This window comes from Schistocerca nitens, chromosome 4 (genome assembly GCF_023898315.1).
Source record: "Schistocerca nitens isolate TAMUIC-IGC-003100 chromosome 4, iqSchNite1.1, whole genome shotgun sequence".
In the NCBI taxonomy this organism is placed as follows: domain Eukaryota; kingdom Metazoa; phylum Arthropoda; class Insecta; order Orthoptera; family Acrididae; genus Schistocerca; species Schistocerca nitens.
Genome location: NC_064617.1, coordinates 307394414 through 307415436, shown reverse-complemented (window position 1 = coordinate 307415436; position 21023 = coordinate 307394414). Strand labels below are relative to the sequence as shown.

General features: G+C 38.6%; 1 protein-coding gene across 1 annotated transcript in view; it reads left to right on the top strand.

Annotated features, from left to right (window-relative positions):
• Nucleotides 1-21023, top strand: part of LOC126253138 (potassium voltage-gated channel subfamily KQT member 4) — a 1084963-nt gene that overhangs the window by 1015098 nt on the left and 48842 nt on the right. Inside the window, exon 14 of the mRNA XM_049954282.1 lies at nucleotides 14367-14660. Coding sequence (XP_049810239.1) covers nucleotides 14367-14644 — 278 coding nt within the window. The 3' untranslated portion in view covers nucleotides 14645-14660. The remainder of the gene's footprint in view (nucleotides 1-14366; nucleotides 14661-21023) is intronic.

Below are 21023 nucleotides of genomic sequence, written 5' to 3'. Positions count from 1 at the left end.
ACTTCAATATGAAGAAGCTAACTTTTAAATTTACCTCCCATATCTTCACACATTAGTGTGAATAGTTTTAAGTTTAATGCCCTTGCCTTGATGAAGTTTATAACATCTACAGCATCTGTCAAAACAATGTAATGAGTTTCAGGCATACCCTTAGAAACCAATGCTTCTCAATGTACTATACGACATGTTCTTTGACAGTCAGGTGTAACTTTCTGCACTTTGGTACCAGTCCTGTTAAGTGACCACACTTTACTTTGGCCCTGTCTATACAAATACCAACATATCTTTTCTAAGAAATACAGTATCTTTATGATAGCGAAAATGTGTAAATAGAAGTAACTATGCCATATTTGATATTTGTCTCTCATTTATTTGAAGAGTGAAAGAAGCACACTCTTGCAATTGTCATAACAACATTTCTTTAATATTGGCAGACCCATCTTCAGGTCTCCTTTTTACCACATTGTTGGGTAATGGAAATTTTCACATTTCTTTGGCCACTTTTTGCCCCCAAAAAATGCTTGGCCCATGTTTCCAGCTACATGCAGCAAGAGAGACTCACCAATTGTGTGAGGTTTCCTTCTTTTACAATTCTAGAACTAGCCAAGTATTAGTCTTTTATCAAGTTAGTATCAGTGTTAATGAAATTTGCTGTGCATTCAGATTGTCTTTTACAAATGCAGATTTCCTTTGAAAAAAGTCAATAGGTGTGCCTACACACTCAGAGTGCTTAGAACTTGCTTTGATCTGAAATCATTTATAAGCTTACAACACATTGGGGAATTGGGTTATCACAGGTTTCTGTAGCAACCTTTACTGTAAAGCAAAACTGTAAGTGATTTTCATAACACTCGTGATTAGGAGTTAGTTTAGGTTTTTTAACTGTATGCTTGGAGGTGGAAGAAGCTTCCTGGCTTAAAAATCACTTTATATCATGTATAACTCACACAATGAAGTTAAACTTCACATCACTATTATAGTAGTTAAGAATCAACTCATTATAATGTGCACACTCCAGTTCCAGACATAAGCTTTCCTCACATCATGAAGCCATTTCATGTAATGCTCAACAAGGAATCAGTATCAACAGTAAAACCTCTACTGTGTAATGGCTACTCCAGCACCACACGTTGGCCCACCAAATCAGTAGGCAGCAGTTACAGAGTGGCAAGAAAACTTTCAAATAACCAGTGACAAGACATGATCAAAATATCACCAACATTAAAACAAGATGAATCATCTCGGGCCATGGCAGTGATGACCAATGAAGGTTGTGTGGGGAGGGTACAATCTGACTTTCCCACGTTGTGTGTACAATCCAAAACAATCAGTTTGCAGGAAACCCATTTTCTTCAACATTATACAGGTGCTTCTTTTATACATCAATTTTTTCACTGTTATTTTACTTTAAAAATAATTTTACTTGCATCACTAAGTGTTTTGTTTACCTGTACATGTACTACCTGAAATATCCTTGCATACTACCCGTGATATGCTTACCAGCAACTGGGAACCCCTGTCTTTGGCTATGAATAATTTTTGCCTGGTGTGCTTCTAATTTGTGTGCAAAGAGTTTGGATTTCCTTCCCTTTGTTTTATTCATCAGTCATTATATTTGTGTAATTCTACTTTGTTGAATCAGATAACTTATGACAGTTCTCCTTACAATCACCAGTTACAGTATTGAAGATCAACTCTGAAAACTTTTGTGAGCAAATTAACATTTTCATGATGAAGATTCTGGTCAAGTGGAAATCTGACATGGGAAATCACCAGGGCTGGTCTGAGAACATTATTCCACACAAGCAACATATTATTTGTGCCTCCTTCCCCTTTTTGCTGTCTTACATACATATTAGTTGTCATTCCTTGGGCACTTAGTAAGACCTTAAAAAATATACCTAAATCTAGTGAATGTGGAAATGGGTTGTTTTCAGGGCACAAATTTTTCGTCAGAGGCTTTGCTGGCACCTGCCTTAACTTGACATCCCAAGCACCCACTTGTATCTTTAGTTTTTTAACATGAAATTACATTCCATCTTTATGTGTACATGTATTTTGCTAGTTTCATCATGGTTTCTCTGTTACAAGTACTTACATAACTTGAGCTATAAGCAATACCAATTGATGCTGACTCGTATAACTTATTTTACTTTTTGGCATCATTAGAACCAAGCTCTAGAGCTACAATTTTCCTCCATTTTTGTGCTGGATTTTTTTCTCTTTACATCAATGAATGGTATTTGCTTCCATTAATTTGGTACTTTTATTTTTGTGTAGAGCTCACTTTGAAACATTTGAATATGTCAATTATTGACCACACCTCAGTTATAAGTGTAAGGGTATTGAATATTTTGAAGCTTAGCTTTCTGTATCAGTTGCTAGCCACATACGCAGTTCAGCTCCACACAGAAAAAGCTGAGCTCTACTGGGAAATCTTGCCATGCAGGATTTATCTGCCCATCTCTGACTTTCTAAATCCATCATGTAACATACATTACCAGTTTCCTATCCCAAATATATTACAAACAACATAAGACCATAAGGCAAGTTAACACATTAATGCAAAATGTAAGGCTTTCCTGGGGTGTAGATGGTTCCATGAAATTTCAAGTGAACTGCTGGATTTCAATAATTGCTTGCCATGCTATTTTGGCACAGGGTCTTCTGGCTATCTTCAGGCACATACAGGCAAAAGTACATTTAGCTTTCCTATTTAAAACACATCCAGTGCATATGAGGTGTATTCAGTTGTCACTGATAGAGCAGTTGTGCATCTGCTGCAAGTCTTTGCACTGCATTGGAGCACCCTCCATGGTGAAAGCTTGCCTCATCAATATCAGATCCATTGTCTTCACATGATAAAATCGTGGACTGGCACTGGCTACACAGAGAATGAAATTTTTTTGTGACAGGATTTCATGTATTATCTAATTTGAAACTGCCATCCCAATTGATAAGGGTTTCAGACAGTCATATTTCTGCTGGTTCATTGCTAACAGAGCTCCAAAAGTTTGAAGTATGGTCTACAATTTTTGTTCCATTGTATTTCATTGAATGATCAGTAGAAATCATGTTTTGTGATAACAGATTTGCTGGCCTGTAGAAAGTGAGTATGCTGCTGGTGTTCAGTGATGCTCTCCTGAACAGTGCCCATTGTTTGCCCTATATATGATTTTCTGCATTCACACTGAATCTCATAAACACCTGCCTTGTACAGCTCTCAGTTATCTTCGACTGATCTCAGAAGCACAGAGATTTTTGGTGGAGGCTGGAAGATCACTAAACTTGTTATCTTAGTATTCTGCCTCTTTTCATGGAAACATTTCCACTTATGAGAGGTAGATTGTTGCCTTGAAGGCCCACCCTCTGCCACATGGTGCCATTTGTATGTTTGTAAAATTATTTTCATCTTCTGAGATGAATATTCATATTCCAGGAACATAGTTTGGTGGTGTTCTGATTCCATTTTCAGATTATCAGCATCTGGGATCATATGGTCTTGGTGAATGATGCTGTTCAGAATGGCCATTGTTTGTTCCAAACATTGGTAACTAGTTACCAGTAGTTACAGGTCTGCATGAGTGGGCTTTTGAAATAATGAATTTACAAGTGTACCATCACTCCTACATAGCAATATGATGTCTAAAAGTTACAAATCTTTCTCCATCTTCATTGTAAATTGTATGTGTTCACGCTTAGAGTATAGTTGCTGAAGAAGCTATTGGAAACTGTCCACACCATGAGGGCATGCTGGGATCAGCATAATTAGAAGCGGATCTAAATCCCCTATTCAGTCACTCGTTGACCACGATGGCACCGAAACAGAGGACGACCGAAGAAAGGCAGAAATACTGAATTCAGTGTTCCGAAACTGTTTCACTGCGGAAAATCGTAACACGGTCCCTGACTTCAGCCGTTGCACGGACGCCAAAATGGAAAATATTGAAATAAACGATATCGGAATTGAAAAACAACTGCTATCACTTAGTAGCGGAAAAGCATCCGGACCAGACGAGATACCCGTAAGATTCTACAGTGATTATGCTAAAGAACTTGCCCCCTTTCTATCAGCAATTTATCGTAGATCTCTGGAAGAACGTAAAGTACCTAGCGACTGGAAGAAAGCGCAGGTCGTTCCCATTTTCAAGAAGGGTCATAAATCAGATGCGAATAATTATAGGCCTATTTCGCTTACGTCAATCTGTTGTAGAATAATGGAACATGTTTTATGTTCTCGTATTATGACGTTATTAGATAATACAAATCTCCTTCATCATAACCAACATGGATTCCGCAAACAGAGATCATGTGAAACTCAGCTCGCCCTATTTGTCCAAGAAATTCACAGTGCCGTAGACACTGGCGAGCAGATTGATGCCGTATTCCTGGACTTCAGGAAGGCATTTGATACGGTTCCGCACTTACGTTTAGTGAAAAAAATACGAGCTTACGGAATATCGGACCAGGTTTGTGATTGGATTCAGGATTTCCTAGAAGGAAGAACACAACATGTCATTCTTAACGGTTCAAAATCTGCAGATGTAGAGGTAATTTCGGGAGTACCGCAAGGAAGCGTGATAGGACCTTTATTGTTTACAATATACATAAATGACTTAGTTGACAACATCGGTAGCTCCGTGAGGCTATTTGCAGATGACACGGTTGTCTACAAGAAAGTAGCAACATCAGAAGACTCGTACGTACTCCAGGAAGACCTGCAGAGGATTAATGAATGGTGCGACAGCTGGCAGCTTTCCCTAAACGTAGATAAATGTAATATAATGCGCATACATAGGGGCAGAAATCCATTCCAGTACGATTATGCCATAGGTGGTAAATCATTGGAAGCGGTAACGACCGTAAAATACTTAGGAGTTACTATCCGGAGCGATCTGAAGTGGAATGATCACATAAAACAAATAGTGGGAAAAGCAGGCGCCAGGTTGAGATTCATAGGAAGAATTCTAAGAAAATGTGACTCATCGACGAAAGAAGTAGCTTACAAAACGCTTGTTCGTCCGATTCTTGAGTATTGCTCATCAGTATGGGACCCTTACCAGGTTGGATTAATAGAAGAGATAGACATGATCCAGCGAAAAGCAGCGCGATTCGTCATGGGGACATTTAGTCAGCGCGAGAGCGTTACGGAGATGCTGAACAAGCTCCAGTGGCGGACACTTCAAGAAAGGCGTTACGCAATACGGAGAGGTTTATTATCGAAATTATGAGAGAGCACATTCCGGGAAGAGATGGGCAACATATTACTACCGCCCACATATATCTCGCGTAATGATCACAACGAAAAGATCCGAGAAATTAGAGCAAATACGGAGACTTACAAGCAGTCGTTCTTCCCACGCACAATTCGTGAATGGAACAGGGAAGGGGGGATCAGATAGTGGTACAATAAGTACCCTCCGCCACACACCGTAAGGTGGCTCGCGGAGTATAGATGTAGATGTAGATGTAGATCAACTAACTAACACTGATTAACCTGACACCAAAGGATTATGCTTAACAGCAAATTATTAAATCTATGCTGGAGGCCAGTCAAATTGTAACCCAGAGCAATAGTATAAAACATAAAACATAAAAAACATGGAACATAAAAAGCACAGGAATAAACATTGCACATGGAGAATGCACAACCACACATGAAAAATAAAAAACCAGCACCTCTGGTGGCCTTGTGTGAAACTCTGACAGTTATGACTCAGTTGTTCAGAAAGATTTCAGGTTTGCAGCCAGTCATCGTAAACTTCATTGCACAATATTTCAGCTCGACAACTGCCAGCCATCTTCAGGTGAGCCGAATCAGCGGTCTGTAAACCAACTGTTTTTTGGAGATACGTTGATGACACTTTCATAGTGTGGCCCTATGTAGAAGAAAAGTTAATGGAGCTCTTTCATCATCTTAACTCTATCCATGAGAACATTTGATTTATTATGTAACTAGAGAAAGATGGCTGCCTTCCATTCCTGGATGTTTTGGTTAAACGGAAGAGTGACGGCACTGTGGGACATTCTGTCTATCATAAGCCCACTCACACTGATTTGTATTTGCATTCTTCAAGTTTGCCATCACCCATCCCAGACCATGAGTGTACTTAAAACCCTTGTACACAGGGCGCAAACAGTGTCAGTTGCAGAGAATTTGCCTAAGTAACTGGCACATTTGAGGGCAGTGTTCAGAGACAATGGGTACTCAACCTGGCAAATTAACAGGGCCTTCTCAACTAGAGCCAGGAACCGGGAAGTGGATAAAGAGGAGAACGCGCCAGCCAAGTCCCTAGCTTTACTTCCCTTTGCGGAAATATCTCCTTCAAGATAGCAAGGATTCTAAATAATTTTCATGTGAAAGTGGTTTTTCGTCTGCCTTCTAAGATTTCAGATTTGCTGGGGTCGGTGAAGGATGATTTGTTACTGTGGAAGGTAGGAATTTACAAAATACTGTGTCAATGTGGTATGGCCTATATAGGACAGACAACGCATACAGTGGAAGAGCATTGTACAGAACATCAACGTTGCACTCACCTACTGCAACCCAGTAAGTCTGCAGTTGCAGAACATTGCATTTCCAATGGACATTCAATAGAGTACGACAAAACTTCGATTTTGACCACTGCAACAACTTTTTGGGACTCCATTATCAAAGAATCAGTTGAAATACGCATTGCGGGAAATCTAATGAACCATGACAGTGGTTACCAATTGAATAACGCTCGGAACCCCGCCATCTCCGAAATTTGCTCGAGACAAAGATGTCAGAAGACTTCGATAGCTGCGGCCAGCGACAATACCAACGGCAGCTAAGTATTGCAGTTCCACCAGCGAGGGTGCTGCCGCTGGGTGGTGTGGCCCTTCTGTCTCCGTGACTGCAACGCATGTGTGGCAGTACTATCAGTGTACTATATAAGCTGCAACAGAGAACGTCTTTGTCAGTCCTTGTTCGGCTCTTCTGAAGATGGCTGGCAGTTGTCCAGCTGAAAGTGCAATGAAGTTTACGACAACCGGCTGCAAACCTGAAATCTTTTTGAACAGTTGATTCGCCAGGAAAATTTCAAATTTTACAGCTATAATTCACTTATTACACACAAAACACAGGGCCTCCGACAGCCAGCATGGAACTATCTTGACAGCCGCAATTCAGCTGATCCACCATGTGACACTGAATGTAGACAAGCTATTCAAACACATCCACGTAACAGCTGTGGTGTCAGACACTATAGCAGCCTCCTTGAAGGAAGCAGAGCATTGGTATTGAGGAAATGGGCAGGGAAGTGGATACAGCATTTTGCGTGGGTTGCCTGTGTCTGTGGTTGTTCTCTGGGCAGCTGCTGTGGTGGTGGTACTCGCGGCTGGGCATCTTGTTCAGGAAGTTTCTGATGTCTCCATTGGGTAGCAGATGGTGATGCCTTTTGAAAAATGTATGCAGGTTTTACTCTGTTCAGAGAAATGGTTGACTTTCCATTAACCAATATGTCCATTGTCTGCATACTTCTTCGCAATGTGCAGCACAGGCCAGTGTATAGAGGTTGTAAAGGTGGTTTTACACTGTCGGTGCAGTGCATGACATGTGACTAGTAATGCAAGTCCTGATGCATGTAACAAGGCAACATGCTGTGACATGAACCCTTTGGAGGACCGATGTGTGTGACATATTTCCTCAGTCATTGTAAGAAATCTTGTGAGGAAGTTTGTAGTGTATCAGCATCAAAAAATTCTCCAGGCAGACACAGTGTCTCTCTCAAACCAACTGTGCATCCAAAGAATTCATGTCAGGTTTGCAAGTTGTTCATAGGCCAAGAGAACTATTAGAAGAGCTGAAGTCCATGTGTTTTCAGGGTACATGAGCACTGCCCTCAAGGAACGTTGCCAGCATTCAACCCTGCCATTGCTAGTGAAATGCTAAGTAGTGGTCCTGTGGTGGACATACCCATAAAACGTGCCAAGCTGCACAAACAGATGCTACTCAGACTGCTGTCCACATTCGGTAGTGATATGCTGTGGGCAGTCAAACCCCACTAACTATAATGATGTAAAGGCAGGAGTTAACATTTCGGCTGTGATATTATCAATTGGCACTGCCTCTGACCAACAGATAAAATGACTGATCATTGTGAAAAGATAGGGCTGACCATTCGATGGCAGAAGTGGTCCCACAACATAGAGGTGTACGTGGGCAAAACGACAGTTGTACCTGGAAAATCGCTAATTGGGGCATGTACATGGCAAGACACTTTACACCTTTGGCATTGCAAATATGTCCTTGTCCATTCTTGACAGTCCTTTTCCATGCCCAGCCACACAAAACATTGGGAGATGAGTCAAAAAGTCAGCTGTACTCTGGATGGCACAAGTTAAGGACGCTGTCAAAAGCTTGTCTTTTGAATGATGGTGGAAGAAATGGGTGAGACTGTCTGTGAGAGATGTCACATTAGAGCTTGATGACATCTTCTCCTTGAACACTCATGCTGCAATTGTAATGCTGATGCGATGTTGTCAATAAATGTTTGAGGTTCCTCATGTTTTTGTTGGGTTCAGGTCAGTGCAGAAAAGTTGATAGGACTTGTCACACTGCTAACAAGTGAAAGACAGTCAGTCAAAACGTTATCAATTCCTAAAATGTGTTTGATGTCAATAGTGAACTGGGCTACAAACTGTAGATGGTTGAATTAGCAAGGAGAGCAACTGGCACTGTTCTGTCTGAATGCAAAAGTCAGTGGTCTATGGTCTTTGAATATCGTTAGCACTCGTGTTTTGACTTGAGGGCAGAAGTATTTCACTGTATCATATACTACCAGGAGCTCGCTGTCATAGGTACTCCACATTCTCTAAGAGGGTGACAGTTTTTGGGAGTCGTCATGAACTGTCTGACCACTGCTGTAGCACTGCACTGATAGCTGTCTGGCTTGAATGCACCAATAACACAAGAGGTTTGTCAAGATTGGGATGAACTAGAAGTGCTGTGTAAGCCATGTTTTATTTCATGGCCTCAGTCAACTGCACTGGGGAGTTGCCTTTCGTCTTAGAACCAGACAGCACCACAGTCAATGAGTCCTACAGTTCTGCTGCATGAGGCAGGTACTGACAATAAAAATTTAGCATATCAGGGAATTGATTCAATTCCTTTATTGTGGTTGGCCTAGGTGACTGTAAAGTCATATCAGTCTTCTCTGTCAGAGGTAGGAGGCCCACAGCAGAGATTCTATGTACCAAGAAGGTCATTTCAGATTGTACAAAAACACACTTGGCCATGTTCAACAAGACTCTATAATGCTCCAAACACTTGAACACCACTTGTAGATGTTGTTGGTGTTGTTTCTCAGTGTCTGAGAACACGAGCACATCGTCCAGGTATGTGAAACAAAATGGGAGGCCTTGAACAGAGTCAATTAATATTTCCCATGTCTTTCATAATTCAAAAGTCATATATGAGGGTCACTTTTACAGTAAGAAGCAATAGCTCATTGTGTCTGTGCATCCTGTTTACAGTTGCCCATTCTTGGCCAGTCTCTCACTTCGCTGTCATTACATTTCACATCTCTGCCAATGTTGGTTGTATGATTATACTCCTTCTTTTACCATCATGTCAATTAGTAATCCTGCTGATTGTGAAGTGCACTCAGTTAATTGGTACTTAAATGAAAAACAAGTTTGTTCTTCTGAAATTCACTGGCATCTTGTTGAAGTTTATGGTACAGGTGTAACTAATGATGGAAATGATGGCAATAGTGTAGACTGTTCAATCAAGGAAGGACAAATGTTCATGATGAAGAATGATCTGGATGGTCTACTGTCATATGAAAACTTGACACAAAAAGTTGATGAGGCAGTTCGCCAAAACAGGCACTTCACTATTGGCAAGCTGCATCAGAAATTTCCACAAATTTCACTACCATAGTTTTTACATTGTTACTGAAAAACTACACTACAAAAAAATGCATGCAATAAGGGTGCCTAAAATGAAGAATACAGAACAAAGTGAATGGCACATTCTTTGCCTGTTTTGCAGCACTGTCACAAGGATGGTGACTAGTTCTTGAGTCACGTGATGGGTGGTGAAATGTGGATTACACACTACTCTCCAGAGAATAAAGGTCAATCCAGCTGAGTGGCATCACTCAAACTCACCAATGAAACCACAAAAATTCAGACAAGAACTTTCAACACTGAAAATCATGGCCACAGTTTTTTGGGGACTGGAAAGGCATTCTTCTGTTAGAGTTTTTGCCAAGAGGAATGACAATAACTGCTGAGAGGTACTGTGAAATATTATTAAAGCTTAGATGCACTATTGAAAATTGCTGGTGGGGATTGCTTTCTAACAGTATCATTCTGCTTCATGATAATACTCAGTCTCACAATGCGGTGAGAACAAAGATGCAAACTGGACAAATTTCATGGGGAATAACTGTATCATCCACCATACAGCCCTGACTAAGCACCATCAGACATTCATCTGTTTTGAAAAGTAACAAATTTCATGGTGGAAAGCTCTTGGAAAATGATGACATGTTGAAAGAAACTGTTACTAACTGGTTTAATGGTCAGGTGGCTGAGTTCTTGAGTTCTTTGATGGTGAGATCCAAAAGCTGGTTTCATGACTTGACAGATGTTTAAATGTTCATGGTGATCCTGCTGAAAAGTGAAAAATGTGTGTATTGTAGTTTGCCATACAATTTACATTCATAAATGAAGCTTCTCTTACTCCATTTTAAATTGGTTCTTACTTTAAACATGACTATCACACATACTCTCAAACAGGCCAAATGGTATCATAATTATGGTCTTTAGAATGTACTCTGTAGCCACAGGTATCTGAGTACAGGCTTTAGCACAGTCTTGAGATGTTGAATATCATTGTAACATGTAACACTTAGCTGTAGTCTCTTAGTAATGGCACAGAATATCGGCCCAGCACTGTTCTCATGTTCATTTCACAACAATCTCTGCAAGGGTACCAGGCCCCACCATTTTTTGGCACCAGATGCAATGCTGAGTACTGCAGACTGTTTAACATCTGATGCTATATGTCCAGATTAGCACAACGCTAATGGTCCATCCGACATCTTGATGTGATGCACTGTATTGTGCAGAATCTGTTTAGGTGCACCAGGTGGCAAGGTGAAATTCAGGAACTACTTTAAGAGTGATGTGTATTCACCCTCAGATGCTTGTAAAAGCTTTGCCCTGAGGATGGCGCTACTGTGATGAAAACCAGTGACAGTTACACCAGTAACACTACCCACCAATTGGGGTTTGTCACGTCTGGTAAGAGTTTGTAATGTGCCAGGAGATCTGCACCAATGATCTCTTCCATGACATGTGCAACAGTGAAATTCCATGTGTAGACCTAAGTTCAGCTCCATTCACTGGGTTCCATATGTTGCTATAGTTGAAATATTGGCAGTTGTTAGAGGGAAGGCAGTTGATGGCCTACAGCGATGCAAGAAAGACCATGACAGGATACTGATGTCTGAACCAGTGTCTATGAGAAATTTCAGGCCAGAACCTCTGTCACTGATGAACAGGTGCCTGGATGGTGATGGGCTGCCAGTTACACCTACGATTGACCACTTCCAGCATTTTTTGCTCATTCTCACTAAGTGTGGTAGTACCAACACACAGGATGCTCACTTTGCAAATATGTAGTGTTGCTTGAAGACCAGCTTCTCAAATGTCTGCGGTAATACCCTTTGCCTGCTGACCTGCACGCATAACATGTCTACTTTTGCTGCATGCAAGTTGTAACCAGCATCCCAGACAGTAACTGTTGCTGGTGTACTATTGCTTTGTGCCATGACAACTAATCTGGGCAGGTGAGATAGCTTCCTCTATGTGGTCTGCCAACTCCTCTACGTCACCCAGTGGCATGTTAGTTTGTGATGCCACTGCTGCCTTAATTTGTGGCAGTAATCTACTGCACCATAGTGTATGCAATAAGTTGTCTGGCAAGGTGACATTGTCCACTTTACTGCAAAATTACCATAGGTGTTGTGATAGATTACAATAACTGATGTCTTCTTGCATAAGAACTTGTCTTATTCAACTTTCCTGCAAAGCAGCGAATCTCTGTATTAGTTCCGCCTTGAATTTCTCACGGGAATCTGCTGCCAGGGGATCAAGTGATAATGTCTTGCATCTCAGCTGCAAAACAGTAGTTCAACTGGCTTACAACAAGTGTGAACTAGCTTACGCTTGTGCAAACCATAAGACAGGGTTATCAGGCCAAAATGAGCCACTAGTCTTGATACAGCATGTTCTTCAGACATCTCCTGAGCTCCATAGGAAAAACAGCTATAGTTCAGTTCCTTCAGCTCAAGGATCACATTGGGGCCACCACTTGTTGTGATCAGTGTAATTAGAAGTGAACAAGTTAATAATACTGATAAATCTAATGCCAAAGTATTATGCTTGACAGGAAACACTTTACTCAATCAGGGGTGTAGGCTAACTGAATTGCAACCCAGAGTGACAGTACAGATCATAAAACATAAAAAAACATAGGAATAAACATCACCCATTAAGAATGCCTAAGCATATGCGACAAATAAAAAATCAGCACCCCTGGCGGCCAGATGTGGAACTCTTTGACAGCTGTGATTCACTTATTACATGAAAAACACAGCACCTATGTCAGCTGGTGTGAAACTACCTTGACAGCTGCAATTCAACAGTTACACCACATGAAACTGCACGTACACACATTATATGAACACTTCACTTCTCCGCACTAGCATGTAATAGTTGTGCTGTCCGACACTATAGGCCAAACAATAAAAGTATCATCAACTTATTGCCAAGATACTGATGGATTTAAAACTGCTGAGTCATGTTATATCTCCTCAAAACTGTCCATAAAAAAGTTGGCCACTAGCGAAGGTGTAGAATTTCCCATGGTGACACTGTCAGATTGTTCATAAAACTTGTTAAATAAAAAGTAAATCAAAAAGAGAGTGTGTTCATAAAAACCAGTTGTTAAATAAAAAGTAAATCAAGTGGAGAGTGTGTAAAAACCTTAAATTTGTAGCTAAAGAATTTGTTAATTTACGTTTGGTAATTGCAACTTTCAAAACGTAGCTGACGTAAACTTCAAAATTATGAAAGTACAAGTATATTACAGCAACTGAAGATGGTTAAAACATGAAACACAGATAAAGTTATATAAAATGTGGTTGATTGCTGCATTTCTTTAAGTAAATTAATGATTTTCATTTCTACAGATGTAAAAATAGCAATATTTATGGATGGGGCAAAACTATGTATGTTAATGGAAGTTTATTTTGGCAGCACATTCAGAAATTCATGTTTCTGTAGCTGACTGCCATAAAAGCCTTCATTTCTCTTTTTTTGTTATGTGATGGGGTACGATTAGAGGATCTAAGTGTTCATATTTGAAGAACCAAATTGAAGTTGGGATAACTACCCCAAATATAAAAGCTTTCTTCCCTTCATCACTTTGTCTGTACTTTGCAACATATAGAGGCTTAAAACTATTTACCTCAGTTACATAATTCACTTTTGACTTCTTTTGCTTGATCTTCCATTCCTCTTGTTTTTGCAAACTATTGAGTGTTGTGCTTTCACATTTCTATTCTATACATTGTTGATGACATCTTGTTTTAACACACCTCACTATACCACTAACTGTTTCTGTAAGGCCTGGATCCTGCATCTGATTACTATCAGAGCTCAGAGTTTGCATAAAGATGTACTCATTTGTAAGTTTTCTTATGAACATTTGAAGAAGGAAGCTCTTACAACCCCTCAACAGGTTCCTTTGTTTTTCCATCTTGACGATTTTGTTAATAAATTCTCCAGTATATAGCTCATAGCCAGTAAAGTGTAACATATGGACTTTATTGTCTTCAGTAACATTTCCTCGTACTAAACTGTCTTATTTCTTACAGAATGGACAAAAATTTACACAATAGAAGACAGTAACTCATTTTTAAGTCAAGTGAGTAGTGCAAAACGGAGGAGCAACTGCTATTCCCAAACAGTACTGATATGTTGCACAAGATGACAATTGTGTAAAATCTTTTGTTTGTCTCAATATGCTTCATATAATCTGAATCCATCTTCAATACTATATGACAACGAATTTATTTAGCATTTTGACACAGAAATAATAATAATTACAGTGACAATTTCCATAAATGCATGACTGAGTATGGGGTATAGTCAATATGATATTTGACAATAGAGGTCTTAATTATTCAAGAATCTTGTTGCAAGTTTGGACAAGAATAGTTCAAAGTGTTTACAGCACGAAAACTCTTTTTATTCCTTATCTCAAATGCTGTATTAACTTGCCAGTTTGTCATGTTATTCACCATAAAATTGCTAATTTTTTTCAGCTCATGTAATATATACCCCTGAGTCCATAAAAGAAGATCTCCAGTACTCATGGGATGGTGGTGATGATTCAGTTGTAACAGAGAACACTGCACTGCTGAGGAGAGCAGCTGCCACTGAGATCATCATAACCCCTATCAGTCCAACAGCGTCCTCTGCAGATCTCAGTCATATGGACAGCCAGGAAGAAAAGTGTACAGGAGAATCATCAACTATTGCAGATATTCATAAAATGGACTTGCTAAAGCCAGAAGTAATTACACTTTCTGATGAACCATAAGAACACTTTACATAAGGTAAGCATGATTTATGCACATATGCCTGGATAAATAATCATGTTCTTTGTAAGAAGTGTGGTCACTTCATGACTTAAGGTGGGTGTAATATTTTACCTGGAACAGTAGTGTCATAGCAAGATGGAGTTATTAAGGAAGTCCATTTTTTGGTTTGTTTGTTTGCATGTCCAGCATCCGATGAAAATCTGGAGAGACTTCCTAAGGTTGCAGTCATGCATCACAGTTCAAAATGAATATATTTCTTTGCTGTTATTCATATTGTTATGTTTACCCACTGCACAGTGTTTATGATTTCCTCAGTAACAGTTTTTGTTTGTACATGTAATGTATCTGTTAATATTAGCACCACAAAATCCTCCGTTATGTCTATAATGACCTTTTTCATACCTCTGCTAACACTAAACATAACCCTTATTTTGACCATCATGTTTAATTCTCATTCTCATTTCTTTAATCCTCATTCCCATTTCTCCTGTCTGTTGCCCCTAACTCAGAATTTGATACTAATTTCGTTTCTACTGCATTCAATAACTTTTGTCTTTGTTTTGTTTCTCCTTTGCCAAAATGTACAGTGACAAGCCTGCTTACACATTTCTCCTTCTCATCAGTCTGAAATCGTAGGTCTTCTGAGTATATTAGCATAAAAATTGAACCAACCACATTTTCATTGCAGTAACAACAACAATAACACTAATAATAATTGGCAGTAAGAATAAATATGTGCTAATATTGTGACTCAGTAGTCATGAAACAAAGGAAAAGAGAGAGACAAAAGAATAGAGGTAACAAGTGATGAGGGAAGAAAAACTATAGTGAGATGGGGCAGATTAATGGAATAAAAAAGAAAGAAAAAGAAACAGATAGAGGTTTTAGTGAGAGTAGAAGGGACAGTTTTATTTGTTGCTTGACTCAGAAAAAGTATTGCATTTCCTGTTCATTAATTCATTGTGTTCTGTCAATCCCATCAAGAAGGAAAATCTTCAGAGATTTCCATTCCTCCCCAAGAGTTGAAACCACAAAACATGGTGATAGAAAATTGAGTCCAGAGCAAATTAAGTGTTCTAACTCATCCCAAAGCTATTTCATTGGGTTCAGGTCAGAACTCGGGGCAGGCCAGTCCATTTCAGGAATGTTATTGTCCACAAACCATTGCCTCTCAAATTCTTCTTCATCATGCTGATACAAACAGTCATCTTCTATTAACTGTTCCTCTACTGTACATAGTACACAGTGCTGTAATATGTGTTTGTATGCTTCCACTGTCAGTATTTTCTTAAACACAGTAAGGAAACCACACCTTCACCATGAAAAATATGCCCATACCGTAACACCACCTATTTTGCCTTATTTTGCCTATTTTGATGGCAATCCAAGCCCTTCCATCAGATTTCTATAGGGTAAAGTGTGATTCATCACCCCATATCACTCATTTCTAGTCATCCACTGTCTGATGACAATACTCTTTACACACTTCAAGTGTGTGGCAATGTAACTCACCCTTATCTGACTTTGGCACAGAAAGGAGTGAATTATGCTGCCACAAAAATCTTTGGTCATTTGACAAATAGCATTGAAAGTCTGACAGATAGCTAACCAGCATTTAAAAACAAATTAAAACAATTTCTGAATGACAAACCCTTCTACTCGATAGTTGAATTTTTAGAAATGAAGTAAAAACTGTTAAAAAAATGAACAATAAAAAAACTGCAGTGTGTAAAGAAAACTTATGTTAAACTAACACATTCCACATCATTAAAAAATGTCATAGTCATTATCTATGGAGCAAATATTAATATCATGTAATAATGTAACTTAAAATTGACTGCAGAAATGTGTGGCTTTTGAGTAGCTGCTCAATCACTGTGCCCCATTCTTTTTAACTTCCTATGCACAGTTGTTGTGATAGCTGGACAACCAGTAATGCTTAGGAGCTCATGAGTAATTTCTTTTCCCGATTTCATGCAGTTTTTTATTTATTTATTTATTTTTATTGCCTTACATTCTGCAACATTAATTTGTATCTACTGTATGTACAAAAATGATGAAGAGGATCAATAAAACTGTGCAATACAATAGAATAGTATCTCCACAGTCTCTATTTGTCAGTAAGAGAGCTGTGCCTGGTCCTGTTTTAGCTGTGGTTGTTCTTTTGTGATTTTACTTTCTTCGCATCAACAATAGCCAATCTGGGCAGTATTAAAAGGATTGAAATTACATGACGGATTTGTTACTCAGATGATGGATTTGTTTCTTAGATGACATCCAGTGAACTCCCTGAGCTCTCCGGTCATGTCATCTAATAGCCATTTCCTATCCTCAGCTATACAGATAATTGTACTGTACATGCAGTGATGTCAGAGGACTGTCTGTAGAGAGGACAGACTAAAATATGGTTGCAGAAGGTGGATAGCAACGATTTCAATAGTTGTAGAGGCAGCAGTCTGGTTGTTTGACTGATCTGACATTGTAATGTCAGCCAGTGTAGCCTGCTGTATTGGCACTGCAGATGGCTGAAAGTAAAAGACTACAGCTACCTTCTCTTTCCCCAGGACATTCAGGTATACCATTTGATTTAATGATAATGGATAAAATATTCTGGAGGTAAAGTAGTCCTCAGATCAGGTCTCCAAGTGCAGACTACTAAGGAGGATGTCATAATCAGGAAAACAAACCTGTGTTTCTAAGGATAAGTGTGTTGAATGTTGGATTCTTTAAGTGGGTTAGTAGATTATCAAATTTAAGAAGGAAATGGATACTTTGAACTGCAACAGGAAAAACATCATCTGGTCAGGTGAATACAGAGTTGTCAACACAAAATTAAATAGGGGTATTGCAAGATTAGGTCTAATAAAGAAAAAGTAATTAGAAATGTAGGTAAACAACAATGAACTGCAAAGTTAATGGACTATTATAGTCAAAATAGACACAAAGCCAACACCAACCACAGTAATACAGGGTTATATGCCTACTAGGTCTGTAGATGATGAAGATATTGAAAGAATGTATGCTGAGCTAAGAGAATTTTTTCAAACTGTGAAGGATAATGAAAATTTAATTGTGGTCAGTGACTGGAATTCAATGGTTTGAGAAGGAAGAGAAAGAAAAACAGTAGGATAACATAGATTAGAAGAGAGTAATGAAATGGTAAGCCACCTAGTAGTATTTTGGCAAAGCACAATGTCAGGTGAATTGCTCAGCTAAATTAAAGGACAATGAAAGAAAATTTCCATTGTTGAAGATACCTTAGGTACAGGAAGGTTTTAGACAGATTGCATAATACGGAGAGTTGGAAACCATGTTAAATTAAAATACATTTCCAGGAACAGAGATGGACTCCACAATTTATTGATTATGAACTGTAGCTGAAAAATGAAGAAACTGCAGGAAAACAGGAAATTGATTAGATGGACCCAGGATGAATTGAAAGAACCACTTTTGTGGAGAGCTGCAAAGTCAAAACAACCCTGCTCCACAGCCAATTAAAGATGAATATCATTAACTGTCACAGTATGGATTTAACTACATTTCTGTCTAAAGAAATAGACATAGAAATGTTTGATTCACTATGTAGGACACAGGTTACTGATCATCAACACCCAAAGTTGTTTGTCAATGAAGTCAATAGTTAGGAAAGTAATAATTATCTTGTTGTCATCACAATTGTTGTTTCTCATTGTCCTGTAATAAAATGGGGCATGATCTTTGCCAAGAGAGCCAAGGGTTTCTCACATTTGAAAACTAAATCAGACTCTTCCCGGAATCAATGTTTTGGCATAATCCGTTCGTCAAATAATTAGGTCAGTAATGGAATACTTTGTAGTCCAGAAATAATTCAGATAGGTAAGCATGAAGTATTCTTGAGTGAAAAACTTTTTAGAGTACCACTTTTGTTTATTTCACACATTTGAAAAACACATCTTTGCTGCTGACCTTTTTTGACAATGACATAATTTTATGGATTCATTTCACATGGGTGCAATAGGGACATGTTAAGGTCTTGTCTCCCCACATCTGTCCACCATCAACACTCACACCAGACTTCCTTATGACTCAACTGCCACATTACAACTCCCTCCCTACATACAAACTACAGAGAGTAACACAGAGCAGAGACAAAGATGTTACATTTCAGCAGATCACAGTCTTTCATTAATATCAATGTAGTTCAACTGGAATGACATTTATGTAAAAATTATTGTTTAACTCATGAGCACATTTTGTAAAATATAGCTAGTTAGGCACTTTTTAAATATAGTTCTTCATAACAGATTTTTAATAATTTGTGTTTGCTGAGAATAAGTTCAACCTCTGATACCTGGTGTAGTAAGCAAGCCAGATTACATGAGACAGTTAATGTTTTCGTATAACAGGTGAAAATATGAAGGAATGGATATTCAAGAAATGTAACGTAAAAATAAATTTAAAATCTAGGTCCTTGAACGTAATAATGAATCCACAAACATGCAGAGAGAAAGCATGTTTTGTAAATGCTAAGAAGTATCACAAGGACAAGTATTGCATTGAGAAAGATGTTCATTAGACACAGTTGTATCATTATCTACTATTGCACAGATGTTACCAAAGTATAGGTTCATTTCAAAACAAAGTATTGTGTAAATTGACTAAAATGGAGAGAGGAATACAATAATATATGAAAGGATAGTATTTAGAGATGAAATAATGAAAGCAACTGAGGATTGATTAGTAATAACAATGAAGTAACTAATGAGAAAGTACTGAATAGAATTGGGGAGCAAGAAATTTGTGGCACAACGTGACCAAAAAAAGGAATTGGTTGATGGTACACATTCTGAGACATCAAGGTATCACCAATTTTGTATTGAAGGGAAGAGTGGGAGATAAAAATCATAGAGGGAGACCAAGAGATGAATACAGTAGGCAGATTCAGAATGATGTAGGTTGCAGTCATTATTCGGTGAGGTAGAGGATCACACTGGATAGAGTAGTATGAAGAGCTGCATCAGAACGGTCTATGGACTGAAAACCCCAACAGCAAAAACACTGAGACACTGCAGTTAATTGTCTAGAGGAGAAAATATGAAAATGTCACATTGGGGGCAGGCAAAAGGGAATATGGTTGTCCAAATAGTGAGATTGGTAGAAAGTGCAAAATGACAAAGCATAAATGGCTAGAGTGGAAAAAGTTGTTGACACGTGCTTGACTGTGGGGAAGATAGATGTTGTGTATAGGAAAATTGAAGAAATCTTTGGAGGAAAGAGAACAGCTCTATGAATATCAAGAGCTCATCAGGAGGCATATCAGTAAAAAGAGGAAAGTTTGAAAGGTGGCAAGAATACAAAGAACGTCTGTACAAAGGTAATAAAGACAATATTATGGAAAAGGAAGAGAATGTGAATGTGGAGAATGTGAGGGATAGGATATTGTGAGAATAATTTAACAGAGGTTTGAAAGATCTAAATAAGAGGAAGGCCTCAGCAGTAGACAGTGTTCTTTCAGAATAGTGAAGAGCCTTGGGAGAACATCACTTGATGAAACTGTTAAGTGTGTTATGTGAGCTGTATGACAGACAAAATGTCCTCCCAGAAGAATGTAATAGCTCCAGTTCCAAAGAATGCTGTTGAGTGACAGGTGTGAATATTACTGAAATATCAGTTTAAAAATCATAGTTGGTAAATACTAACTCACATTATGGATCAACTTAATCCTTCAATATGACTCACTGGCTTTGGAGCATGATGTTGTAGGACACCTCCTTCGTTAATGACCTGAGCATCCTAATCATTCAGAGATTAACATTACCTTTGGTTGCCTTAGTTATGAGCAACACCAGTGATTAAAATTTACAGATTGAGTCTCATTTTGTGTGATATAATGACATTTATTTTATTTTATTTTATTTTATTGCTTCATTTGTGCCCAATTTCACACAGCAGTTTATTCAAAATGGATCCTTCATTAATATATAATAGCATTATGTTATTTGGAGATGGAAGATCAGAAGTTGACTATCAAACTGTTTTACAAAATTTAAGTATAATCAAGAATATTGTAGATGCCGTGTATGTAATGGCAATTTGACGTTGTCAAATGTTTTGTCTTAGCAGCCATGCAGTGACTACATGTGGAGGTGTCATCAAGATAATTTGTGATGGTCAGTCAGACATAATACCTGATTTGAGAGACTGGATCTCAACTCTCTCTTTTACTGTGATATTAACATATTATTTTTGTAAGATGTACCATACATGAAACCAGTCTTTGTGAATAAACAGTATTAAATTGTGTACTGGTATTGCTTTTTGGGTTCCTGCATTAGTTTCAGCATTTTAACTCTTTCTAATCCAACAGGTAAGGTTTTAAGGCATTATGGGGTTATTATG